Raw genomic sequence first — 27,674 nt, 5'->3', positions numbered from 1 at the left:
AATTCTCCCATTCTAAAAAGATACTCTAAACAAGACAATTTATCCTGATCGTCAGGGAATTGAAGCTGTTGCTAGACTAGCTAAACATATTTTTAAAACTGTATTTCCTACAGCAGTGTATGCCAACACAGCACTTGTAAATGTTAACAAACAAGGCCAAGAAGATACAAAGCAAGTTAACTGGTTATGCAATATATGTGTACATAACTAGCCTTTTGAAACACTCCTCAGAAAATAAACCAAAACTGTTTCCAGTTGTACTTTATTTTATATAGGCAATCTTGAAAATAGTTTTTCTGTCCTTTTTATAGTTCTAGTGCAGAGCTGATTTTCCTTTAAACACAAATGTAGTGCTGCACTACAGAAATAACTCATTTATATTCTAATTTTAGAATGCAGAGTGTACTAAACTAGCTCATCAGCAAGGCAACCAGATAGGATATTCCTATTGAAGTGGCATGGCTGACACTCTTCAGTATTAGCTTCTTTTCACTATCAGGGAACATAGAATCAATGATTTATATGACTACTAAAGGAGTACAAAATAAATTCTATTTGCTTAGTCTTATGTAACTTTTAAACACAGTTACAGTATATTTATCATCTCCATTGCCATTTGGAATTAGAATTTTGAAAAATATTAAAATATCACCTTACTTTACATTTCACGACCATCACATGAAGCCAAATCACTTTGATAGCGCTTTAAAACAGTAACTACCTAAAACATTCATATATTGGCCCATTTATGAAATGTAAACCAATAAGTAGATATAAAATTAAAGAAATATTTGCATACAGAATAAGTAAAATCCACATTAGAACTTTCGCACTCATTGCACTTTTGAACAAAACAACTTTGAAATCTAACTCCATTACTGTAAGCTACTGTACCTATGAGTACAATTTAAAATGTACTGTCCTTTCAGAATTGTCACATTTTCTTGTCTCAAAAAAGTAAATATCAGCCCTAAACCTCCCCAAACTGGTACCTAAGTAAATGAAATTTTCCCTTTTATGTCTTCCTCCTTAAAATAATTACAATTGCATACCAATAACCACAATAAAACTTTTGACAGGTTTTAGCCTGTAATGAATTTTACCACAAAGCTATTAATCTGTTATAGGCACAACAGAAGTCTGAAAAAAATGTTTTGTTTTGTTTTGTTTTGTTTTAATAACAGGGATGATGGAACAACTAAAATTGTAGTGGCACAACTGATTCTGTTTTAACAAACAAAATATGATGCTTCTTTCTTACTCTAATTTAGAGCTCTAAACAAATGCCAAATGCATTTTTGAGTGACTGAAACAACAATGACTGTATAAACTGGACACATAACTCTTAGCTCTGAAATTTAAATCAGGCAGTTCTTGTAAAAAAATTGGGCTACTTATATTTGAGTAACAAAACATGAAGATAAAAATTCAAGTGGTTTTGATCATGGAAAAATACTGTCATAAAAAGTTGACCTTTTCTGTAAGGGTATCATATTTTCCTACTCTGACATTTCCAGTGTTCCATAAGGAATAACACTAGAAGACAAGTAGAATTTTTTATGCAAAATTAGAAGCTGACCTCACATGCTGGATCAAACCTCATGATACTGTATGATAGAACTATAACTGTATAGTATCTGCTTTCAAGTAAAGAAAATGAAAACCAAAAACTTGCATCCACAATTCTAAAATGTAAGCAATTTTAATAAGCATTATGAGGGCTAGTATTAATACTACATATCAAGTGCCATATTCGAAGTAAGCACTCTATCTTTGCTCATCTTGTGCTTCCTATTGACCTGAGAAATTTTTCATATGCATACAACAGCAGTTCTTCCCTTTATATCTTTTTGTTTCTTTTGTGATTGGGCTGGCTTCTGGTAACATCTGCTAAGGATATGACCAGCTGAACCAGTATCAGTTGCATAAGGCTTGCAGATACATTAGATTCCAGTGCAGGTTTATGCTGCATTCAGGCTAATTCCAAAGGGAAGATCCATTTGTGAGCTTTCATTGAAGCCATGCTACAGAGGAGCAGGCTGTGTAGTTGGACACAAGGAGTACAAGCCCTCTCCACAAGTAACAGAATCCCAGGCAAATCTGTGCCTTTTAAGCAGACACTAAGACTTTCTTTTAAGTACACAATTCATGGTTTTATCAAATAATTGTTATTTTCAAATAAACAAAAGTTAAGAAGAATTGTACCTTTCTGAAATCTTGAACACATATGTATGTTTTATTCAAGACTACACATCAATAATTATTGCTTATTAAGGTTTTTATTTTCCATTTCACTACAGTGGAGCTAACTTACTCTGAAGCTCAAACTGATCTCACAGAAGGTTTAGACATGCCATAAAATAAAGTCTGTGATGGCAGTACTTCCTAAATAACAACTACCTGAATGTAAACTGACAGCTATTGCACTTTAAGTTACACTGCAATTATCAGGAAGGAAAGTTGGTTAAAATAACAAGGAGTCTGAATTCAAGGTGTGATTAGAGTAAGGACGAAACTTACTGCTTCTGTAGAGAGAACAACTCCCTTTTTACCCCACAACTTAATTATTCACAAAAAACATATATTTAACTGAGATTTGAGAAAGTACAAACAAAAATAATGAAGGCATTCTCAGACTTCAAAATTCTGCATTTAATCAAAGATTTAACTTTGATATAGAACATCAAGGTCTATAATGTAATTCTTATCAATATACATTTGTACAAACTAGAATATACACTTACAATCAATATATACATACCTGCTTAGCCATATTTTCTACGAATTTAGGTGATCTTTCTCTTAAAAATGTGACAATATCTTTATACACATCACTTTTTCTTTCATAGTCAATTTCATCTTTACCCTTTATTTCACCCTTCAAGAAAGAATAAATTTAAGTTATTAACAGTATTGCTCAATTTAATCTGTATCATAAAACACTGCCAAAGAGTACACAGGTCATGCACTGTAAAGAATTATGTGCAGAAGCCTCACACTTAACACAGAGTTCATCACACTTCAGTAAATGACAGTGAAGATGCATGGATCACCTCTATGGATCCCAACAAATAATCAAGGTCTTACATGCAGTTCTGCAAGTTAAAGTTCATTGTACTGCACGTAGTTCAACTGAAAAGTTCAACTGAAAAGGAGTCGTGGTGAGAAAAACAAACAAAAAAAAACAAACTAAATGTGATCTATTTTTTAACTCTTAGGAAAAGCAGTTTGTAAAGTTATACTTGATGGACACCAGTTTCTCTTCAAAATATTGGTCCCTGCTTAAACTACATAAAGGACTATTATCCCTCTACAAAATCTGCAAAGAGCTAACTGGAATGAAAAGCAGACAAAAAGAGATAAGGAATTTCTAGAAAAGCTCCACTGAAAGGAAGAAGAACTGCTTATATAAGAATACAAATGCAAGCTATATGGATGAGTGACAATATAAAGCATCATCAGCATTAGCCATACAGTAACATCACATCCTAGATCAGGATCAATGAGGACCTAGAGATGTACCTAGTCCTGCAGTACCTTTCAAAAGGAGTAGTGTGAAGACTTCAGGCACATGCAAAGACCAAACAAGCTCTGCTACCAAAAAACATTGAATACACTCCCACTATAAAGCTTAAAGAAAAAGCACTCTAAATATATGGGAAAATTAGTATATTATTCCTTCCCACTACTAGCATTACTATTTCTTCTCCATCAGTACAAGTAAACTAACTCTACAGGTCTTACAGCTTCAATACTGTTACTCCAAACCTGATGGACTTTTTATTTTAGCACATAAAAGTATTATTTACTCCTTATTATTACTTACTCCATTTAAAAACACTCCTGCTGTGCTGCAAGTGATACACAAAGGATCAGTGTCATGTGGTTTGATGATTAAGTAACAAATTTCCCCGTGCACTTGTCTCCACGGAGGAGCTCTGCATCCATTAGAGAATGTGTAATCTGTAACCAATTAGCATTAGTGTTTTTATCCAATTTAGAATTATATTTTCATAGTTATGCCTGAAGATTAATATAATACACGTGCAAATCAAGCTCCCAGAACAATACGTTACACTTAAATATTCACACTCTGTTGGGAATCTGTCATACAAAACTCTGTGCACCATGGCCTAACCAACAAAGAACTGTGAGTATGCGTAACACGTTTCATGTTCAAAGACTCAGTTTATTACCTCTACTTATAATGAAGACATATGATATTTCTCTAAGTAAAGGCTAGAGAAGCACATTCCATATCTGAAAATACATTTTATTTGACTTCCTATCTTTAAAGATGAAAAAAAAACAATTTTAATTTATTAATGGAATTATTTTAACACATTCCACCTAACAGTCAAATACTTCAATAAATGTATATGTAAAAGTTAGATATGATAAAATTTGGACCTGATGTGTATTCCAGTGATTCCAGTACTGTATCCTCTCCTTTCCCAGAGAAATTCTTGAGAAGATTCACTTCATTATTCACAGCAGTTGGGCTTAGTCTTACATCTCTGCAATTAATATAAAACAGTTTAAAATCTATTCATCAAAAGGATGCACACTGAGATATTAAAATGGAATATAATACAATTTTTTTCTTGTACACAAAGTTTTCGTAGTAGCAACTGAGATCTGGGAATGGGTCACTTAACATTGATTTTCTTTGTTTTATCCTAGTTCAAAGACATTTAATTCACAGCTAGGAAGTTCTTGTAACTATGAAACAGACTCAACATGTTTTCACAAAGAAATAATCAGTTCCTTGAAAATATTTAACTGTTACTTTGTTATTTGTACAAATTACTTCAATTTGCTATGAAATGCAAAACACATGCAATAAAAAAAACTAAACACTTGTAGGCACACACTCACATACCCACACCTACAGCAAAATCTTTACGAAAAAGAATTTTTCTTTTACCAAACAACGAAAGTTATTTCGATAAATATATTTAATTTACATGAAAAGCACATATTGTGGGTTGAAACAATGTAATTTAACAATAAAATGAAAAATATGCATGAGCTGACATACTTAGGTTGCATTTGAAGTGCACTTACTGTGAAATGTGTTTTAAAGAACTGTTAAGGAGTTGCATATCCAGCTGATGAAGAAGAATAGCGATTTTCATTTTCATCTCTGTTTGAGGATCATCATCTTTTTTCATTTTTTCAAGTAAACGCAACATGGATGTATCTTCTCCTTCAACAGTCCCGTATTCAGGGCCAAGAATTTTAACTATAGGATCCCTGTTAGCTGTAAACATGAAATAGAATCCATATAATGGGGTGCTACATTAAAAAGAAAAGATTAGTTAGCGAGACTAACATTTTTATCTCAAATGCTGAATAATTTTATGTTATTAATTTACGAAATTAATTTTTAAAAAATCACGAAATCAAGAGATGATTATTAAATACTCCTTTTTATCAAAAGTCTGCTTTCCTCTAAATATCCCCAGTTGATGATCAAAACAGGAAATCAATGAGCTTAACTCACTGAAAACAGATCATTTGGGAAACAAGACTTAGTGTTAAAGAAAGTACTTAAAGTTTTCTAGCAGCGTTCCCAATGGCTCCATTACTTCGTCAGCTGTGCCAGCTGTCCTTTTTTTGGTAAACAGTGACATAACTGCATGTCAGTGGGTTTTACAAAAACAATTTGCCCTCTTCTTGAAAATGAAGTCCCGTGCAGCTGTGAATGTATCAGCACAATACTCTGCCCATATTATTCATCTCTATTATTCATGGTTGATCACTATCAGCGACAGGACCCTGGGTTAGATGCGTCTTAAGTTTGATTCAGTGTATTTACAGCTTCGTATTGCAGATCCAATTTCTATTAACAGCACTGAGAAATACTTCTGATCTCTTTTACTTCCCGTGAGAAGGGGATATCCAGTTTAGCATAGGGATCTTGTCAGTTGGAAACGCGGGACTAGAATATGACACCATACAAGTTGCTGTGCCTGTATTTTTAAGTTTTTGTGAGAAGGAGCTGGAAATGTGCACTATGAAGCTTGTGCAGGTAAGAATGTCTTAAGCACATGAGGTTTTATTTGAAAATCCTTACAGGGTGTAACATTTTAAAAGGGCATTAAACTATGGACATAGGAAAAAAGTGGTATTAGCCTCTAATGATACATTCTTCTGAAACTTAAACCTACTGTGTATTGCAATAGATTGTGTATTATTCAGTACACATGATTTTGAATATGCAAATCAGCAGTTTAATTTTATTTCATATTTCTCTGTTACTGATTACTGCAAAGTAAAAGAACAGAAACTTCATTAAGTCTTGGATCAGCACTTTCAGCCACATTCTTGAATCAACACCTTTTCATACACCTAAAATGAAGACATGCATTTCTTTTTTCACATTTCATAAACACAAATCCAAGGAAATGAGAGATATTTTTTAAGAGAGAGGAAAGACGGGGGGGGAAAAAAAAAAAAAAAAGAAAAGAAACCTTCAAGGCATGCCTGTGCTTCCTTTAACTTTTTATCCACATTAATTTGTAGCAAATGGGACAGCTGGTCAAAATTGCGAACTTTGAGATTTGAGGCTGAGAGGAGAAGTAAGGGTTGTCCATCTTCATCTTTGGCTTCAGACTGAACGGTTTCTTCACTGGAAAAAAAAAGTAAATGATATCTTTTTAAAGTAGGAACAGCAAATTTTAAACGATGAATCTTGAATGTTATTCAAGCTTCACATGATAAATCATTACAATTTCTTTAAAATGTATTTCAGTAAGCTTCCAAGGTAAACCAATTTATTCACTGCAGATCACACCTGTAACTCATTTGCTTTACCTTGGTAACACCTTTAAATATAAATTTGAAAGGTTGAGTTTGTGACTGAAATCTTTTCAGACAGCATCCACCAAAATCTCTCTGAAGTCCCCTCTTTAGGCTTAGGTTACTATGTTTTACAACAAAGCTTGCTACTTCCTGTCTCCTGCTTCTGCTTTTTTAAAACTCCGAGAAGTATACAGGCATAAATACTGACTACTAGAAAGATTCAAGCAGCATAGAGAAGGGATTATCTGGCTGTATTTTTACCATTTTGTTAGATTGAAAAAACAAGCATGTGCCTCTGGACTATTTATTTTTCAATGTTAATTTTCAAATTCTAGAAGAATTCTTACAGTATTTGAAAAGTAGGTCATAGCAGTATAATTGCTATGCTGATTAAGACTGAGATTGTGTTAGTATATTAGAACTGACTGGTCATAAAGAACTTGGAAACTACAGTTCCCAAAGAAGCTGAAATTCAAGATTGTGCTTGTTAATCCACTTCAAAAGCAGCATTAAAACCTATACTTCTAACATTTTTGAGAATCACAGAGTTAATCAGTTAGACACCTTGTCAGAAGTCATAAGAATAGATACTGCAGTTTGTACAGACTGCTAACCAGGAAGGTCTGTATCACAATCAACACAAAACAGTCAGAAACTCTCCAAAACAAAAACAAAAACATTTCTAAATTAAAAATTTCAATATATAACAGAAAAGAATCTCACCCATGTTAGCATCTGAAATACACTAAAGTTTTACACTGGATTAGTACAATTTCACTTTGTTGTTCACCTCCAACATTTCAAAACATGCTACAGTTCAGACTTACTCTATCTCATAACCCTCTCCAAACGCTGAGCAGCCCAACTGCGTTTTCCACTCTAGGGGCTCCCTGAAGACAAACGCTGCTTCCTGAGGGTGTCTAGTGCTGAAATCCTCTGCAAACTTAACAATCTGATTTAAAAGGGATTCATTCAGAGGAGTGATTTCAAGCGTGCCAGTTCCAGAACCAGCAGCAGTCCACTGTGCAGCTCTTGCCAGTGCTGCTCCCATGGTCTTGGCTTGTCTCACAGGTGGACACCTTATCAAACAAACACAGAGAATGACTAAGCTAAGCTCTCGAATGATAAGGACAATATGCTGTAATTAGACACAGCTGTAGGTTTCCTTATTAGCTGCAGGAGAGTTGGACCAGACAGTGTTTCAGGGTGCCTTCCAACTTCAGTGATTCTATGATTCTAAAACAAACACACTTAGGAACTGGATTCTTTTACTTCAGGTAAATTCCTGAAGGCGGGATTGAAGAAAAGAACTTGACAAATTTCTTTAAAGTGAAGGGGAAAACTAGTGGGAAAAGGATTAAAAAAAAAAAAAAAAAAATCTCATTTTGATTATTTCCTGGCACTATTAGTAACTCAGGGAGCTGACAGCAAATCTGTCAGGACAAAAATATTCATTTTCATAGAATCATAGAACGGCTTGGGTTGGAATGGTTCCAAGCCCCTGCCACAGGCAGTGCCACCAACTTCCAGATCTGGCACTAGAGCAGGCTGTTCAGGGCCCCATCCAACCTGGCCTTAAACACCTCCAGAGATGGAGCATCCACAGCCTCTCTGGGCAGCCTGTTCCAGCACCTCACCTCCCCCTCTTTAAAGAACTTCCCCCTGACATGCAATCTAGACATTCCCCCCTTGAGCTTAAAACCATTCTCCCTTGTCCTATTGCTGCCTACCCTTGTAAAAAGTTGATTCCCCTCCTTTTTATAATCCCTTTTGAAATACTGCCAGGCTGCAATGAGGTCACCCCGCAGCCCTCTCTTCTCCAGGCTGAACATGCCCACCTCCCTCAGCCTCCCTCAGGTGCTCCAGCCCTCTGATCGCGGCCCTCCTTTGCACCCTCTCCAACAGCTCTGCATCGTTCCTGCGCTGCTGACCCCAGACCCTGACGCAGCGCTCCAGATGGGCCTCACGAGGGCGGAGTACCGAGGGACAATCACCCCTCTGCATTCAAAAGAAGAACAAAAGGTTCTTGCAAAGTTGACACCGCTCTTACAAACAACATGCGAGCTCCCTCTGTGCGAGGGGACCCACATATAAATCTCCCCCAGTGACTATCCCCCATGTTCTAAATGGAGGGGATTAAAAGAAGGTTCCAGACCCGCCCCTCGAGCCTGTGGAGGCCATACCTCGCCCTGGACGAACCAAGCCGGCCCCCGCCATCGCCGCTCGGGCCGCGAAGCGATGCGTTGCTATGGCGACGGGGCCCGCGGCAGCCGTTACCCGGAGCAGCGCGCAAACAGCGGGAGCGGCCGCGCCTGCGGGCAGGGGGCGGGAGGGGCCGAGGGGAAGCGGCGCTGCCCGAGCGCGGTGCTGCACTGGGGATGCTGAGGAAAGCTGAGGTAAAAAGGGCAGGGAATTTCCCAGCGTAGAGCGGGAGAAGCTGTGCATGTATGTCTGTATGTAAAATAATGAAAGCAGGAATATGTTTTTGGTGTGAAATAAAACGAAATCATTCAGTTGGTCAAAGTTGCTTCACACCAGCGTTTAAAGGAAGACCACTGACTGCTTCGTAGGTTGAAGTCGAGCCAGTATAACTCAAACCTTTCACTGGCTTTTGGTTATTACAAGAAAACAGCTTTAATTCATAAGGTTAACATGGGCCGTTTTTATTTCTTGAGTCAGCATGACAGATTACGCTTGAAATGCTCTTTTATTAAAGAAAATATAACGTGAAATTAGTGCTTCTTGAAAGAAGCAAAGGAAATGAGGGTAAGCCATGCCAATGAATGAAGTCCTCCCCACATACTAAGGGCAAAATGATAAATATCCAAATGTAGCAGCCCAGGCACAGAGAGGAAAGCAGTGCTTTCCCTTAGGCGTGAGGCCAAAATGCCCGTTGTGTGGTGACAGCCAGCTTCAACCCAGGAGGAACAGTTACGGGTGCATCCTGGCTGAGGCTAGCAAGCTGCGTTCACCTTACTGGTGTACGTCTCCTTCCAAAGGCATAGGAAAAGAATCCCTTCGAGGGCAGTCTAGCAGAAGAACCCAGCTGTCCCAACAACATAGAGTTAATGCAACCAAGAGTTATTTTACCAACTGAGAACTCAGCTGGGTAGGAAACCGCTAATAATGAGGAAGGTCAGGAAATGTATGGGGGATGTAGCTCAAAGAATAACAGTGTGGGATTAATGCATTTTTTCATCGAGACGGTTGTCCATACACATTTTACTTACTGAACCTTTCCAGCAATAACTACAGATGAGTACATGCAGTCTGCACAATAATGGCTCAAGAATAGCATTGGCTTTTCTTGGTTCGCTGCTTAAGATTGAGAAGACAGAAAATGGATCTTTTGATTAGGTGAAAATGAAAGAGCATTTTTAGTAAAAGAGCTTTTTAGTAAAAAGCCTGGACTTAGGACTTAACGCAATTATTATTATTTTTCCTTTTTTGAACAGTATTGATGAAGGCACTTGCAGAATGGATTACACCTCTTCTTTTGACCATTTAAATGTTGAAATCGGTAGGCAGAAGGTGCAAACAGCAAAACATGAAAGGGAATAAAAGCATGTTGTACCATGGGTGGTGAGGAGTGAAGACAGTGAGTTTTCACACAGAGCTAAGTATTTTAAGCAAGAAGTCGGTGGAGTAAGAAATAGAATTCTTAAATGAGATCACTCTGTTCTACTGAACAGTGAGAAAGGAAGATATTTCAGTGGCTAAGATAAGTGGCATGTTTTGCCCTTACAGAGCATGCATCTCCACTGACCATAAAAGGAACTTGGCTTCGTTACCAATGGAACTTCCTGTGGGGGCAGATAAGTTAAAATATGAACATGCAGTACACGTCCAGTGAGCCAGCAGTGAGGAGTCTGGGAATAGACATCAGTGGGCTATGCATGGTGTAGAGGTTGGAGGTACTTCTGCCCTTTATTTCTTGGCAGCTCAGCTGCTCTCATAGAAAGACTACTGAGATTCTAACACTTCTGAAGACTACTCTTCTGATTCAATTTCTAATCTTATGTGATTAGTTTGTGTATATTTGGTTTTGCATCTTTGCCGTATTTTCAACAGCTATTCCTCCTCCTTAGTTTTTACACCCAGTTTGAACTGGAAATTTTTTTCTTAGACTTCACTTTAGTGGACTAAACAAGTTTAGCTCTTTTAGTCCCTGCTTGCAGTTTATTTATTTCATTTAACTTAGTATCCGTTATTTGCCTGTTTCAGTATGAACTTATTTTTCTTAAGTAACTGTGACAGTATTTCTAATACTGTTTTTACCAGGACCCTTTACAATGCAATTGATTGTCTTTATCTCTTTTGGAGTTCCTCAACTTCTACGTTCTGTTTTGCATTTGTTTGTGAGGTCATGTTTGTGGTTGTTGTTGTCCTGAAGTCGAATTATACAAACAATTGTTTTTCCTTTACTTTTATGTGCAGCTGGTGAGTTAGTAGCTTTCTGTAGGTTTTAAGCATATATTTAAGCAAGTATAGCAGTTCGGCCTTACAATATCTAATTCCATTTGTAAAGGAAAGAAAATACAGCATACTTCTTCAGTGCCAAAACTCTTCATTCACTCCCTTATGTGATAGGAGCTATTTCTGTTCCTGCTCTTGGTTTCTGTGCACTGTAGTCTTTTGCATATTATCAGATGTAAGTTGGCTGTAACAAGTCATTGCTGCTGTTATTTTGCTGGTAATGAAGCCCTGGGTGATTTCCTTGGTTGCGTTCAGGCTTGTTTTGGTGGATGACAAGAAGTCGTGCCTTCTTATATCGGCTGTCTCAAAAATATAAGCACTTAGGAACTCTCACTTTAGCTAGACTGAAGGATGTTATTATTTAATACCACTTTCACTTTTAGCAGGTTTCATTTATCAGTGCTCTTAGCAAAAGAATATGAACAACTGTCTTAGAAAGTTTTGTCTAAGAGCCCAAGTTCTGAGCAATTTTATAAGAGTTGTGAAAATATTCTTGTGATGACTTGAAAACACAGAAATTAAAGACTCGGTGAAAAATGCGTAGTCATTTGCACCATTTTTAATGTAAAAGATAAAACAGTAGGTGAAATGTTTGCCTGAGCTTAGTCAAAGATGAGATCATTAGTTACTGGCGCAAAGAAATGGGGAATATGAAGAATTTGTTAACATGGAGAGAAAGGCTGTTGGAAAATTTTTTACAGTCTCAGAGCTGCAGCCAGAGTGTGTATTCAGTTTTGCTCGTGTATTTTTTCCTCACATTTCAGTGGGATACTTTTGAAGTAGAACAGTAACACAAGTTGTAAAAAACTGTTGTGGAAGCTTATATAAAATAAAAAAGGCCATTCAAGGTAAATAATATCATCTATTCATTCCTTTAAATAGCAGTTTAGCTATTCACAGGCACTTTGTCAGACAAGTTAAAAATCGGGAGAAAATGAGTTTATATTTGTCAGATTCTGTTGGTTGCTCGTTAACTTGCTCTTGTTGTAACTATTTACATATTTTTGGCATTCATGGAACAAACAAAAGTTCTGCTGTTTTGATGAAGAGGTAAATGAAAGGGAAATAAAAAGATCTAGTTCTGTTGCATTTACTTTGTTTTGTATGTGTATAAAGGCAATACTTAGGTGCCTAGAGGTGTTAATGAACATTTTTAATGCAGCTTAATTTTTTGCAATCTGTTTTTACATCTTTTTAAAGTAGTGCTCTACAGAATGGCAGGGTTTCAGCTTGAGAGCTCTCAGAGAATGCAAAAAGAGAGAGGACGTGATGAGTCTGTTGATATCTTTTCTTTTGACATTCCTTTTCATAAAAAAGCATGCTTAAAACCTATCCTTTGAAAGCAAATGCTAACTCATTTTTCACTGAGTCTCTGCTTTCTGTGTTGTGATCATCTGCTTACCTCTTGTTTTCTATGTATTTACGTGCTTCAGAAAGGCCAAATGATGACAAGTGAGCTTTATTAAACATTGGACACTGTTCAATATAGCTTCTTGGCTCTTGAAATTGAAGAAAATTGTAAAAAGTCAATGTTTCAAGTGGGAGTTAGTACAAGAAACAAAAAGGTACGGTGTTTTGTGCATGGGTGTCCGGCAAAGAGATGGTTACTTCAACAGTCTTCAAGAAAAATGAAGCAAGAAAATATTTTGGTTAAGAAGTTCTGGATGAGTTTCTGGATAGTTCTTTTCCCAACAATGACAATAACAGAGATGCTGCTGCTCTTTTTTAGACATGGCTTCCAGATGGGATCGTGGTGCACAGTCCAAGATTGAACATGATTTAATAGGGTTTTTTATCAGTAAAGAATATAATATTTCAGAATATGAACTTAGTTACTAGTCTGTGCTTCCATCTATTTTTAGATAGTTGTTTCTTCTCTTATTTTGTTTATTTCTGTTTGCCCAGGTCTTTTGAGTATTTTTTAATATAATTTGGAGGAAAAAAGCCCAGTACTGTTCAATAACCTTATGACTTGGTCTATGTCATAACAGCAGTTGGAGTACCAGGTAAGAACACTGTGCTTTTTTAACACATAGTAAATTCCTTCATATATTTTCTTTGTAGCATCAGAACAAGATATAGTTCAGGCTGTCACAGACCTCAACATGCTGAGGTATCTTTTCAATGAAACCTAGTCTTTTTTTTTCTGAATTAGTAGTACTTTACTAGGGAATTATTACATTGAATGATTTTTCTGTTAAATTTCTACACTATCACACTATATCCTCTTCATGTAATATTTCATCTTGACATTTCTCCTATTAGAATGTGTGAACGTGCAACAACTGTGAGAAAAGCTTTGGAGAGAGATATTCTGGAACACAGTTATGTGATTCTATATCTCAATTGTAACTTATTTTAAAATGCTGATTGTAGAGAAAGAGTCACTGAAGTATTGGCTCCATACGGCTCCTTTGCTTCTTTGTGTAGCAGTGCAGCCCTCTGTACAGAGAAAAGATTAATGGCTGATTCTCTTTACATTTCTGATTCATTCTTCCATGTTCAGTTTTTTCTTCTTTTCTTGTATATATATTTTTTTCCAGATAGAAGAAGTATCTTTGCATTCTGATATTTATTTGAAGTACTTTTCCTAGAGCTACTTAATTATTTTGACTTTAATAGCGTGGCAACTCAGTATCCATATAAACTACCCAAGATTTTTTAAAACTTGCCCATTAGTTGAAGTATAACCAAAAATGAATAGGGTTTCTGTATCAGAAATATACAGAAATCTTTTAAGGCTCCAGTGTCAATCAGAGTTTTTAATTTCTATTATAAAAATGAATGGATCTTCAATACTGATACTTTTCTCCAAAGCAATAGAGATTTGATTACAAAAAGCGAATCAGAATTTTTTCCCTAACAGCCTGTGCTGAGCAATGACCCCCCCAAATCAGGCACCTTACTAAGGGCTTCTAGTACCCTTTCTCACTTTGGCAGCTTCCAAAAGGTTTTGGCTGTCTGCTCAGTAAAACAGAAATGAGGGAGTTAGTTTAAAATGCAGGAAACAAAATTGCTACCTCTTTTTATTAGTTACTGTGTTTAGGCTGTGGTTCTGGACGTTGGAAATAATGTGATAAGAAGAGCAGTGCTGCACACCAGTGTGTCTCACGCTGTGATTGAAGGGTGTTCTCTGCTTTCAGACATAATCCTTTGCAAGTGAATGCTACTGACATGCCCAAATGCCTTTTGCTTTCCTGCTGGTTTTTAAAAATTCTCGCCTTTTTTCAAGGGAGAAAAATGAGAAAGGATTGGGATGTTTGTTTTAGGGCGAGAGTGTGAAAGGGGGATTGTTTTAAAATTAGAAATAGTATGTCATAAGTAATCTCCATTTATGGATTTCTTTTTCTAGAGGAAAAATGAGAAGTATTGGTGGAAAGTATTTTGGGCTTTAACTTGGCGGTGTTAATCAGGAAAGAGAGTTTGGCTGTTTCATAAAGACCATTTTCTCACATGAAGTGCTGATACAAACATGCAGAAGACACTCCACTACATGATCTTATTCTAAAAAGAGGGAATTTAAAATTCTTTTCAGGTATTCATCTTGCAGTTACCACCATGATAGTCCCAGATCACTCTCTAAGCAATCACCTGTGCAGAATTACTGTTCTGGATAATTCGCTGCATACTTCATATGAAAGTAACATAAAAATAAAAAGATAAAAACTCCAAATCATTTTTCCCACTATACAATCAGAAAAAAAGGCCAAGAAAAGACATCGGAGCTCCTTCCCCTCTTTGTAGGTCATTGTAAGGCAGAAATTCAAGCACCTTGGAGCAATCACAGGTTTTGAAGAGACTGCTTCTATCATTTATGGTGGTATGGTAATATTATATGGGAAAATGTGAAATGGTGAGAGGAGTGCAGGTCAGAATAAAGCCAAATTGCTACAGGGTTTGAGCAGCAATTGGCTGTAAAGTTAATGTGGAGCTGAAGCTGGATGTTGCGAGGTTGAGCGTTAAACCAGTGCATGGTAGAAAAATAGTTTATCTCAGTTTCTCCTTCATTGTGGTTGTGTTATGCAAGCTACTGAACAAAACAAAATAAAACCAACTCTCTACGAAGATTATATTTCACGATACTGACATCTTCAGTCAATGTGAAGATGAAAAATACACATTATATGGGTGGGAGTAACTCCATTCCAAACCCATTTCCAGTAGAAGTTCAAACTGGGGAGGAAATTTTTCTTTTTATCAAAATTATTTTTACTGAGAAAAACAGAACTGCGTGTTACATATACATGTCTTCTTGCATAGTGTACATTCTGATACAGTTAATTCAGCCAATTTTCTGGTATTATTCTTAAGATCTGTGCCATTGGTATTAGAATCCTCCATATGGGTACATTTACTCCTTCGCTTTTTTTCCACTAGTTCTTGTAATAACTGCAGAAAATCAAACGTTTTAGTTGAAATTTAGAGTCATTACAGTTGTTTTAGAGGATCTGAAGCTCTCTATATATTGTTTGTTTATTATAGAAAATGTTGTGTCTAGTTGTTACATCTTCATTTATTTTTTTAGTTCAAACAGAGGTATTTTTCAAAGCCCTCTATTCTTTTTACACCCAATTTATGCAAAAATGAACATTTCATAGTGGTTTGTTGTTTTTTTTTTCTTTAGAAGTTGTGGATTTCCAGCAAGCTTTCAACTAGGGCTGTGAAATTTAGGAGATGAAACTGCCGTTATTTCAAAATGCCAGCACATGGGCTTTGCTTGGCATTGGAAGGAGCAGCACTGAATAATTTGAGCGTCATTTTTCCTGGAATATCAAGCTAGCATCTATTGCTGTTGTATTGTAAAGGTCGCCGATTGTGATGCCAGGACTGTTTTATGGGGTGGTTTGAAATCACTGCTCAGGTTTGGAAAGGGATTCCGGCCCTGCTGGAAAATCCTACAGGGCAAGGCTTTAGTATCTGTTCCCACTGCCATCAGCGTCCATGGATTTTGTGGGGTGAAAATTTGGCCCATCAGCAATACAGTCAAACTGCAGACAGTTTCACATGATTTTAACAGACTTCCAAATCATCTCATACTTGTGACTTTCTGAAAGAGAATGTAGTTATATTAATTAAATTTCTTGGCTGAGGTTTCAGTGTAAAAGGAAGTAAGGATGGTCATTGTATGACAGGATCAGAAGTTAGGCTGAAGGTCCTGAATAATTCTTGTGATCAGCTGTCATTTAAGGAGATAGAAGCGTATTTAATTGTGTAAGCACAAACTGCTGTACTGGAGTGATCAATTCTGCAACATTGTATTTTTTCAATACTTTTGTTAGTAAGCACCGCTACATTAGAAGCAGTGATGTTTAAGTGCTAAAAAAAGTTCTGTGCATTAAATAGGTAAGCACAGAACAGAACTTGAGGACTCCAATCTGCAATTTTTTTTATGCCAGCAGTCCTTTGCATCCCCTGCTGGATATGCTGTACTGCACAGGCAGTACAGTGCAGAGCTCGGTGCCAGAGTTTGCTCATGCCCTGGAAGCAGGCTAGCCTAGTTGTGCAGTGCTTTGCCAAAGCTCTGCTAAGAGCTACTCTGCTAAGAAACGGAGTAAATGAGACAGAATGTGGCACTAAGCGATGTGGTGAAGCTGTTCTCTTTACACAGGCTGGCTCCTCCTGAGCTGCTGTTGTGATCTCTGCTCAGCATTGCGCTGTGTAGCACAGGCGTGTGTTGAATGACGTTGTTGTGTATGAAAAGTGTTCAGGTAGGGAAGAACTGATGAATTGTACTCATCTTTTCTTCTCCAGAAAAAATCTGTCCTCATATACGTGCAGAATGTTGAGCAAAGCATGTCTTCAAATACCTACAGCATAAATGTCATTGCATTTGACCTCAGGAATGTGATTCTCTGAGTAAACAGGGAAAATGGAGGCAGCACAACTGATTGTAATTAAATATAAGTGGCTAAGCACAAATCTGTGGTATAAATAGATGTGTTAGGGCTGACAGCGAAACTCTGAGTTCAGCTTACATGCGAGTCTTTGCATTACTCATGTAAATCAATGTTCTCACTTACCAGAGAAACCTCATAATTTACCACTACCCATAAAGTATCCTCTCTGTAATCAGTGGTGATTCCACTACAGAATTATTGTGCAGAGCACCCTTTCTTCCATCCATATCCTCAGTATGATTGCTGTATGGTTTGGCAACACTACAGAAGATTACCCAGTGAGCTCAGTACTTCTCTGTGTGGAAGGACTCAGCTGCCCTAATTTGGTACAAAACTTCCATTCAGCTTAAAGTAAGCAAAACTGGAATTAAGTACTCCAAATGGTGAGGGACTAGTATGATCTTCAGGGGAAAAAAATGATTTCTCTCTCTCTCTCCGTGTTTAGGCTTCACGTTGAAGTTTAGCATTTTTTATTCTATCTGGAAGAGGAATGCACTTATTGCTGTCTGCCATATGGATAAAAGCATGGACAATGTGGCCATTCTCCCTTCTCCATATTTTGGTTAAATTTGTATTTTGCACTTGAGACTGAGTGCAGACCGTATTTAGATGCATCTCAAAATATTATGCTACTTTCTGATGAAGTGACTGCAACGTGCCTGCAAAGCAGACCGGAGCTGAGGACAGTGAAGTCGTGGCTCTGGGTTATACAGGAATCTGAATGCTTCACAGCTTGCGGCTTCCTTGGAAAGCTCAGCTGGGTCCCAGAGACCACCGAGGAATGGCCTGGAAGATGCCAGAGCACATGGTGTAAAGGAAACACCTGCAGGTCTGTCCTTCCTGGGGCTTAGAAGAAGCTGGAACTGGTAGTTCAGAGAAACTGAAGCATTGGCACTCAGCAGATAGACCGGACCAAAGTGATGGAGCTGAGGGAATTCAGGTTTTACAGTCAGTCAAGCAGAGGTTTTCTGAATTACTTTTGTGGATTTGGATTGCCTGAACTTCGTCTTTGGTTCCTTGAGAGCATCCTGAGTATGTGGCTCTGTTCTCCAACAAAAACACAGGCTGCATCTCAAGTAAACAAAATGAAGGAAACAAATAACAGTTTTTCCATTTCAGTATATGATCACAAGGACTGCAAGAAAAAGCTCATGCAGTTTTCTGGTCACTGATGTAACTAATGCCTATGGTTGAACTGAGCGCACCTCTATTGAAACAGGCTGCCTCTCTTTCCTCTTTTGGAGTGGGCTGCCCAGGGTGTGGTGGTCACCCTCACCAGGGGTGTTTAAGAAGCGTGTAGATGTGGCACTGAGAGATGTGGTCATTGGGCATGGAGGAGATGGGCTGGCACTGGACTAGGTGGTTCTGAGTGGTCTTTTCCTTAAGAATCCTTAAGGACTCTATGACTCTTCTAGTTACATGGAACAGATGCTTCCAAATGTGATGTTTCACAAAGCTATGATCATCTAATGGGGGTCAGAAAAATTTTCTGATAAATCATAGAATCATAGAATCACCAAGGTTGGAAAAGACCTAAAAGATCATCCAGTCCAACTGTTCGCCTATTACCAATAGCTCCCACTAAACCATGTCCCTCAACACAACATCCTGTCTTTCCTTGAACACCCCCAGGGTCGGCAACTCCACCACCTCTCTGGGCAGTCCATTCCAGTGCCTGACCACCCTTTCTGAAAAGTAATACTTCCTAATGTCCAGCTTGAATCTCCCCTGCCGTAGCTTGAAACCATTCCCTCTGGTCCTATCACTAATGACACGAGAGAAGAGGCCGACCCCCAGCTCACTACAACCTCCCTTCAGGAAGTCATAGAGAGCAATGAGGTCTCCCCTGAGCCCCGTCTTCTCCAGGCTGAACATTCCCAGATCCTTCAGCCTCTCCTCATATGGCCTGTGTTCCAGACCCCTCACCAGCTTTGTTGCCCTCCTTTGAACACGTTCCAGGGCCTCAATGTCTTTCTTGCAGTGAGGGGCCCAAAACTGGACTCAGTACTCGAGGTGCGGCCTCACCAGTGCTGAGTACAGGGGAACAATCACCTCTCTGCTCCTGCTGGCAACACTGTTTCTGATGCAAGCAAATAAAATATGGTAAACAAAGTAAATAAATGGCATGTTTATAAGAAATCATAATTCCCTATGGCATTTGATTAGAGCATGTAAGATTGAGGAGTGACAGACAAAGTATATTTAAGCTGACAAGATATTTATACAACAGAAATCTGCAAAGTTGCATGCTTTCCTGGTCTCATCTTATTTTCTTTGCATGAAATCTGTGGCTTTTTTTTCTTTCTCCTCTTGATATATGGCTAGCTGTGTATATAACTGCTATACATTTTTCCTTTAATTTGTGATGTATGAGATAGATCACATCATTACATAAACCATCCTGTTTTATTTTGAGAGTAAACAGAAGGGTCATGCATCACTTCTAGACGTATTTTCAGTAAAGTGTCTGATGTATCTTTTTCAACTTTCACCAGCAGAGCAGTGCAGTATTTTTAGTGTTCTCTTCCTGCTGTACAGTGTTAAGACTGGGGGGGGGGGAGGAATATACAGCGTCCCTTGAATCCCTAACAATTGCTTTGCATATAGGCAGTAAAAATAGACATGTACTCACAGTACTGATTCATTAATGGCGTCAGTGAGTGTTGGGGCTGTGATATAATATCTCCATTTGAAAGCTTAAAAAAGCGACGTGCTGCAAGGCCAGACACGTGCTGAACAGCAACATTTCCAATCCTCAGGTTAACAGAAGTAACTTAAACAGAAGTAACTTAAACACAAATGCTCTCTCTGTATTTAGCCTGATATTCTGTTCTAGTTTTTGGTCAAGGAAGGACAAGTTTGAGACACTTCCTTCCCCCTCGCCGCTCACAGCCCTCCAGCATCCTCTCCCCTTTTGCTACCTCTTCTCCCGGCAGGAGCATGGTGCAAGGAGGTCCTCCCATGGTTACTTCCTGGGCTTGGAGCAGGAATGAGCACAGTGTGCACAGCTCAATGGCAGCTACTGGTAGAGCCATGTGCAAACAAGCAGCAAACAAGCAAGCTTTACTTGCGGAGAAGCTTGCACAATTATTTTTTCCTGGAACAAACTCATCGTAGTGTGAAAGCTGATTTTGCACAAAGCTCTGTCAGAGGCATGGAGCTGAGCAGCTCCACAATTCCTTTCTTACTAATACCTATCATTTTTAGTAACGAAAGATGCCGCTTCTAACTGTAATAAGTACAAATGTATTTCTTGGAAATAGGACACACAGTATGCTTTCTTTGCACTTAAAAGCTATTTCAGAGCAAAACAGGTCTAAACGAATCCAAAGTAATCCAAAGAGAAAAGAATTGCCATAGGTGGGAAATCAAAGGAGAAAAGTGCAAAATTTCCAAAGGGGTTCACTGCTCTGTACGGCACGTGCTGTGCTTGGCCATTCCATCACAGATAGCCCAGGCAGCGCCATGCCATTTAAGGGTTATTTGCACACAGTGCAATCCATGCACCTTCTCTGCTTGGTTACTCCCATGTTAGCAGGCTAACAGACAGCTTGGGTTTAGCCTGGGAGCTGGGAGGAATACTTCTAACACACACATGCTGCAGTCTGACTGCAAACCGTGGTGTGTAAGCAGGCATCTGCGAGAGGTCAGGGAGTGATGGGCTGCTGTGATGGGAAAGCAAGGCTAGCAGCAAATCCGAAATGCTGCAAATAGTTCAAAATACACGTTTAACTAAAAGTGGATGTTTCTGAAACAAATTATACCAATCATTTATAAATGTAATCTGAAAGCACCGTGGCTCCTGGCTTCTGTACAGCTGCTGTCTGGCAGCACGCTGTGTATCATCCGCAGCGTCTCATCCAGAATCCCAGCACTCTGGCTTTGGGGAACGCTCTAAATCTCCCTAAATTCTGATGATTCTGATGTCATTCTCTAAGCTTACAGTGTTCTTTCGTGTGTCATCAATCATGGCTCAACCTGGCCTCTCCTGCCACAGATGACAAAGGCTCCTATTTTTAAACTTTCAGACAAATACAGCCTGGATAACTTTTTTTGGGGCCAAAAATACGTCAGTTCAGATCTCGCTATTCCGAGTGTATTCTGTTCTTCTGGGATGCTTGTCAGCTGGCCTATTTATATCAGATTTATAAGAAATGAGATGTATTTTCAGAAGTAAAATAACAGACTTGGTGAACAGTGCTTCCACCTTGCAGTATTAATAGAATTCCTGATAATCTGTGGCGAAATTGTCAGAGAGCGTGAAGACTAATTGCACAGAGCCAACTATTCACTCTGCATGGTGGCTATGATGGATAAATGGATAAAAATGATTTGTATGAGTGCCTGCAGTCTCTTGTAAATGTCAAATAATTTCTTGACATTCTAAAGCCCGGGCTGCACAGCAAAAGTGGGAAAGCAGCATTTCGTATTAATTGAAAAATGCATAAAACTGATTACCCTCTCTGAGCACTCCACGTTTTGCAGTTGGTGACAACCCTCAGTGCTGCTGAGAGCTGGCAGGTGTGCTGCGTGCCGTCAGCTCACGCTGTCTCTCCTTTTGCATTCAGCAGAGCAGAGCAGGGACTGTTTTACTTCTGATAAATAAGATTTTACTTCTTGTGTAACACGGTATTTATGAAGATTCCCTACAACCACTGCTACTTGGAGAATGCTATAAGGATTCACAGCCTCTGTCCTCTGCCTTTCCACAAACGAGGAGTTTGTTCCTTTTGTGCTCCTTCTGTGTAATCCCAGCCACATGTGTCCATCTTCACAGATCTCAGTGCTGTCACTTCAGCTCCTCACTGCTCCCTATAACCAGCCAGCAGGGCTTGAAGAACACCTGGATATATTCCCATCTGCTACTCTTTAAAACATTTACAGAATGTTCTTGTGCAGAGGATTTAGGATATTTCCTTGCTTCACCCCACTTGTGTACTTACCATACATCTGTTGGGCTCTGGTTTTTACTCTGCTGTAACAGAATAATGCACAGGTGAAACCGCACTGACAAAAGCGTTAATATTTCTCTAAAACAGATCACTTCTATTTAGTACAGCTGACATGTTGCTCATTGTTCTCGTTAATACCCACGTTTATTCCAAAAGTGTTGTGAAATGAAATCATCAAAAAGCCACCAGCTGTACAAGTCTTCTGAAGCCGCTGTCGTCTGGCTCTGCCTTACGCATTGCAAAAACATGCAGAAAGGCTTAGAGATAGCTTCAAAAAAAAAGAGAGCAGGAATATCCAGGTGGCTTTTTAACTGTGGAATACAATAAAAAAGAGTTTGGAAAGTATTACGCAGAAATATAACGAAAAAACAAGATACGTGATTTACAAGTTGAACTCTAAAGTGCCGTGCCCTTGGAGCTGAGCCCAGCCGGCGGGCAGAGTGTGCTGCGTGCGTTCACAGGGACAGCCAACAGCACTGGGGTCACAACTTGTGTGCAATGGCTCGCAGGTGTGCACAGCCACAAAAGGGTTAAGGTTAATTAAGGTTAATTGTTCTGAAATTCTGTTTTGGAGAGTTCTGCACAGGGTGCTCAGTGATGCGGATGAATTGCGGCCTTTGTCATGGGAGTGCGTGGGAGCACTTGAGAAGGTAGGGCAGGAACATATCATAGGTGTAAGGAAAATGTGACACTGGAGGAGCTGAGAAGCACAGGGCATGTCAGCCCACTTAGTTCAACGCTGCAATTTATGCTGGGTAGTGCAGACAAAGACTCAATAGGTTTGTCGGCAAATTCATTATTGTTTTCATATTAGGATTTATTTGAATTCAAATTCACTCCCAGATTCTAATCATAGAATGGCTTAGGTTGGGAGGGACCTTAAAGCCCACCCAGTTCCAAGCTCCTGCCATCGGCAAAACTGCCCCCATCAGATGAGTCTGCCCAGGGCCTCATCCAGCTCAGCTCTGAGCACTTGCAGGGATGTGATACCCACAACTGAATGCCAGGCAGTGATCCAAAGATAATAACCAAGCAGCTTCCAACATCTGTTGGCTTACCCAACTATTGACCATCGTTGCTGCTGGTCCCAGTGCCAGTCCCTGCACCCGGGGGAGCCCTCAGCTGCAGCCCATCGTGGGCGGTGATCATAGCGACCACACAGCAAGCACAAAGCCGGGCAGTACATCAGCCAGCCCTGGCAAGAGATTACAGCGGCTTCTAAGCAAAGATCGCTCCTCATTTCCCAGGCACAGGAAGACCAGAGGTAAAATCCTGATTCTGTTAAAATCAAAATGAAACTTTCCAACTTAGTTCAATAGCACCGCTCTTCTTATCCTCCGCCATCTTCTCCGTTTTGCACTTAAGTGCGTAACCAGCCCTGTGTTTCTGAGTGGTGCAGATGAGCCCGACTATAGGAGAAGTTCCTACTGTTGCTCATTTAAGGCTTGAAGTGGTGTCAGGTATCTGCCGATATTTCACCCCTGTCCCACACCCCTAATACAGAAAGCAGCAGCAGCAGCCATTAGATATGAGCAGTGAAGCAATTCAGACTAAGCACTTTCCAATAACACAAAATGAGGCAATTTACCAGGAAGAGAGGGAGTTGCATTAGCATGAAAAAAAAAAAATCTAAGTTATTCTCAAGATGCTGAAAGAGAAGGAAGACTCATCAATTCTGAGCACTGAAACTGTGAGGATCCATAAGGATTTTACATGACACCAGTGAACGTGAGCCAAAGAACCACTGCTGGAGCTGAGCTGCACAGGGAGCAGCATAGCACGGTTGCTTCCCTTTGCTCAGTATGACAGATCTAAGATTTAGGGACAATCTGGCCTCATGTGTTTTCCTTGGGCGCTGTGATAGACAGTGCCTGTCACTGAGGGCAACCCAAGAGTTCCAACAGAAAGTCTGCTTGTGAGCATGAGGGAAGCTCAGGGCTAAGGATGCAGCTGTCCAGTCAGCGACATGGGCACAACCATGCATTTCCTAGGACCCAGTGGCCTGACTGTAGTAGAAGGCAGGTCCTGATCCTTGAAAAGTTGTAGAAATGTCTTTACTTGTTTGGTAGCTTTGGGTGATGGGAACTTTTGGGATGACATTTATACAAAGAATAAATTCCATAAGATAACTCTTTCCTTCAAGCAGCCAGAAGAAAAAGAGTTTGCAATCATGTTAGTAGTGTCTGAAAATCAGAAGTGTCAAATAAACTTCAGAAGATTAAAAATGAAATAGTATTTTCCTCTTACTTAGTTATTTTCTACTCTTATCTGAAACAGTATCTCCACTCCTGAACACAGGCACAGCCCATGGCTCCCTGGCTCCCGTCCTGGCCCCAGGGCTGCAGCACCCCTGGCCTGAGCCTGGCCCATGGCAATAGGAAGTGCAGCTCAGGAGGGTATACATGTTAGTTGGACATTTGAAGGGAAAATAGAACCTGATACCTCTGTTCCCACAGGATGCCACCACAGAGACTATTTGCTGTAAAACGAAACCTGTGGGGTGGTGTTTTACACCACAGCATCATGTGAAAGGCAACAGGCAGCCCAGCGATAATCCTACACCAACAGGTCCTGCATCTTCTGACAGCTTCACATTTCTCTATCTGGCAAGCACAAAATTGTGGTCAATGTACGAAGCTGCCTTTTTATTTAGAGAACAATTAAACTAATCCCAGCAAGATTTCATGTTTAACTAGGTTTGTAGCAAATACGTTTGTAGTCTGCATTCAATCAAACTCTTTTGACTTTCACAAAATAGGGGAAAAACAGTGGAGTTGAAATGTAAAAATCTATGCTGCCTGGGATATGGGCAAGGTCTGAGTGAGTAGAACTGCTGATCTATTTGCTGAAATTTCAGTATTTTATCAAATAGATGTCTTTCTTCTGTTAACCTTCCAATTAAGTAATAAGCAGTTTTTTGAAAACCTGCCTTTTCCATCAGAGTGATTTAGTATACACTGCAGCTCTTGATAAATACACATGTGCATATTTATGCACACATGTACAACACACAATAAAATTGAGTTGATGTTGGTATAGGGGCAATGTTTGCTGCACTCATTACAAGATGCAGGCTCATGGCCCTCAAAGTCTCACCTCTTCAGAAATGCGGTGCAAGTCTGTGCGCTTCTTGATTTGCTTTGAGTTTGGGTTGGATCCAGCTGTGGCCAATGATGATCTGAATTCAATGAAGTCACAAGAAGATAATAATTCGGTTTCATTTCTGTTTTTTGACAAAACAATGGTTCAAATCAATCTTTGGTTTTGGTTCTACTTCCTGCTTAACAGCTGTGTAAAGAAAAACATCTGGAGTAATGCTCCAGTAGGGCCAATAACTGAGGCTGCTCTTCCATACTATCCAGATAGCACCGGTAATAACAAAACGTTCAGGCCAGTCTTCAGTAACAAGAAAAATAAACAAAAAAGCACAAAAAATGTTGCGCTTTAGTCCTGTAGCAGCCAGGGCTGCAAATGGGACTCCATCTGCACCAGCAATGGAAAGTGGCTTTGGCCCAGAGCTGTGGCTCTGAAGGAGCCCGGCCCAACACAGCCCTCACAAATGCAGCCAAGCTTTCTCCCCAGCCCAGCCCACAGCCTTGCCAACCCAACCATGCCTGGGCTGTACTCAGCATTGAAGCCCTGCAAAAGCCCCCAGCCCTCTGACTCTCTGTGAGGTGCTGGATCCCACCTGCCTGCCCCATTGCACCAACACAGCCTCTGGAGCCATCTTGGTGAAGGGCTGCATCCACTGCATCACTTTGAAGCCTCTTGCTGGCCCCCATGAATTGGTTGTCTCTGTTTTAGTGAGTTCACTGAACCAGGGCCTGCCTTTTGTTCCCACGTTCATACAGTGCCTAACACAGGCCAGTCTTCATTTGGGAGCAGGCCTCTGGAAGCTGCATCACAGTAGGTTTAATGGGAAAGCATCACCCATAAGTAGTGCACAGAGTTCTCAGGAAGAGGGAAGGGCTCTGTGGAGTGGTCTCAACCCACGCTTCCCATCTGTGTGATTTCCACATCATAAAAGTGGAAGTTTTTGATCATGAAACATGGTGACTACTCCCAGCACGAGCTGCAATTCAGGAAGCCATCATTTCTTAAGAACAGGCAATCAACGTATGTCTAGGAGAGGGTGGGCAATTGTGAAACGTCACACACACAACAAATACAACTGCTCCAAGCTGCCATTCTCTTAAACGTGGACTCCTATAGCCAGAACTGTCTGCATAAATGTAAAGTGCTTGTGGTCTGTTTCATCCCACACTGCTCTTATGAATCCAGAGCTGTTGTATCTCCATGGGACAAAACACTGCTCACATGCTCTCCGCCTGGATCAAGCTCTTCACCTTTTTGGTTCAGAAACACACCGCCGTGTCCACTGGGAGATCAGTAAAAAAATGTCCCTTGACAGAAATGTCCAACTGTTGGTGCTTCACTGTTTCAAAGGAAGAATAAATTACTGAGATTATTCAACTGAATCTGTACAAGGCCATGAGGAAAAACAGAATGCCATTGCTACGGCTAAGCATAGTTTGGTGAGTTTCTGTTAAAGCTGTGCTCTTTGTACTCTTTCTGTAAAAGTTAACAAACTGAGAAGAAAACAGCAACTGCCGCATCGACCAACAGTACTCCTTCTGGGTACTACATTTCAATTCCTCCAAACTAATTTTGGCTTTGCTTACCAGTAAAGATTTACTGGCACTTGTTTATATTTACCAAAGAGGGAATAGAAACCACAGAGCATTAGCAGCCTGCTTGCTAAACTCCTCCAGTCCAGTGACTGACAAAACAGAGATGGTTCTCGGCACTGTGCTCTCATCTGTAACATTCCCAGACTCTCTCTCTACCATACCACATACCTGCTGCCTTTAAAACATGCAGTGAATCCCTCAAACTCTGCTACCAGAAGTCTGAATCTGATCCTATCAGACACTTGTGACATCTTTGTTAAACCACAAATCTAAATTCACTGGAGGAAAATTATAGCAGGCCTTCTGTTTCTTTAACATAGTCAACTCCTGAACATCAGTATGACTCCTAAAAGAATAGTTATAAAAGAAATTGTAGCTTAATTTTATTTCTTATCAAGAAGTTTTCAGGTGTTCTTATGCTGTTGAAACCCTCTTGAGAACTCTGAAGATATTTATTCTTGTATTGAAATGTGTAGCTGGCAGCTTTGTGCCAACAGATCTTTAAGTGTTTGTTTAAACAGACATATGTGTCCCACTAATACAGATGCCAAACAAAGTGCTGATAATCACGGTTCACCCTCTTTGTTAAAGCGCTGGATGTCAGCTACACCAAATGGTGCAGTATTTTATTATCAAGATGCAAACTCATTCCATGCAGTCTTCCAAATATCCAACTTGTATTTCAGACAAAGACACCAAGAGGGAAAAAGCACCCAGCTGCCCAGAGTTCCAAATGCTCTCATTTGTACTGTCATTTAAAATAAGACAAAATTAAAGACCAGACTTTAACTGTTTCCAAATGTTTTTGTGTATGCTTCTGCTGAAACCTTCAGCCGTTAGCATGTGCTAGA

At 39.6% G+C, this 27,674-nt stretch overlaps 1 protein-coding gene and 1 long non-coding RNA gene across 8 annotated transcripts in view; one reads left to right on the top strand and one right to left on the bottom strand.

Annotated features, from left to right (window-relative positions):
- ODAD2 (outer dynein arm docking complex subunit 2) overlaps positions 1-9,133 on the bottom strand; it is a 78,120-nt gene extending 68,987 nt beyond the window's left edge. For 6 of the 7 annotated variants that reach the window (XM_085227168.1, XM_085227170.1, XM_085227169.1 and 3 more), the window contains exons 1-7: positions 8,991-9,133; positions 7,635-7,886; positions 6,477-6,634; positions 5,068-5,263; positions 4,411-4,517; positions 3,827-3,963; positions 2,762-2,878 (exon numbers count right to left, since the gene is read on the bottom strand). In XM_085227168.1, the coding sequence (XP_085083294.1) occupies positions 2,762-2,878; positions 3,827-3,963; positions 4,411-4,517; positions 5,068-5,263; positions 6,477-6,634; positions 7,635-7,858 (939 nt within the window). In that variant the 5' untranslated portion in view covers positions 7,859-7,886; positions 8,991-9,133. The remainder of the gene's footprint in view (positions 1-2,761; positions 2,879-3,826; positions 3,964-4,410; positions 4,518-5,067; positions 5,264-6,476; positions 6,635-7,634; positions 7,887-8,990) is intronic. The other variant, XM_085227175.1, reaches the window with a different exon arrangement.
- Positions 9,134-9,138: 5 nt separating this feature from the next.
- On the top strand, positions 9,139-27,617 carry LOC146544089 (uncharacterized). Its single transcript, XR_014884199.1, has 3 exons — positions 9,139-9,203; positions 13,189-13,289; positions 17,626-27,617. It is a non-coding gene; the product is annotated as an uncharacterized LOC146544089 (long non-coding RNA).
- Positions 27,618-27,674: the final 57 nt, after the last annotated feature.

Source organism: Meleagris gallopavo, chromosome 6 (genome assembly GCF_905368555.1).
Source record: "Meleagris gallopavo chromosome 6, MGAL_WU_HG_1.1, whole genome shotgun sequence".
NCBI classification, from domain to species: domain Eukaryota; kingdom Metazoa; phylum Chordata; class Aves; order Galliformes; family Phasianidae; genus Meleagris; species Meleagris gallopavo.
This window is presented reverse-complemented; position numbering and strand designations above follow the sequence as displayed.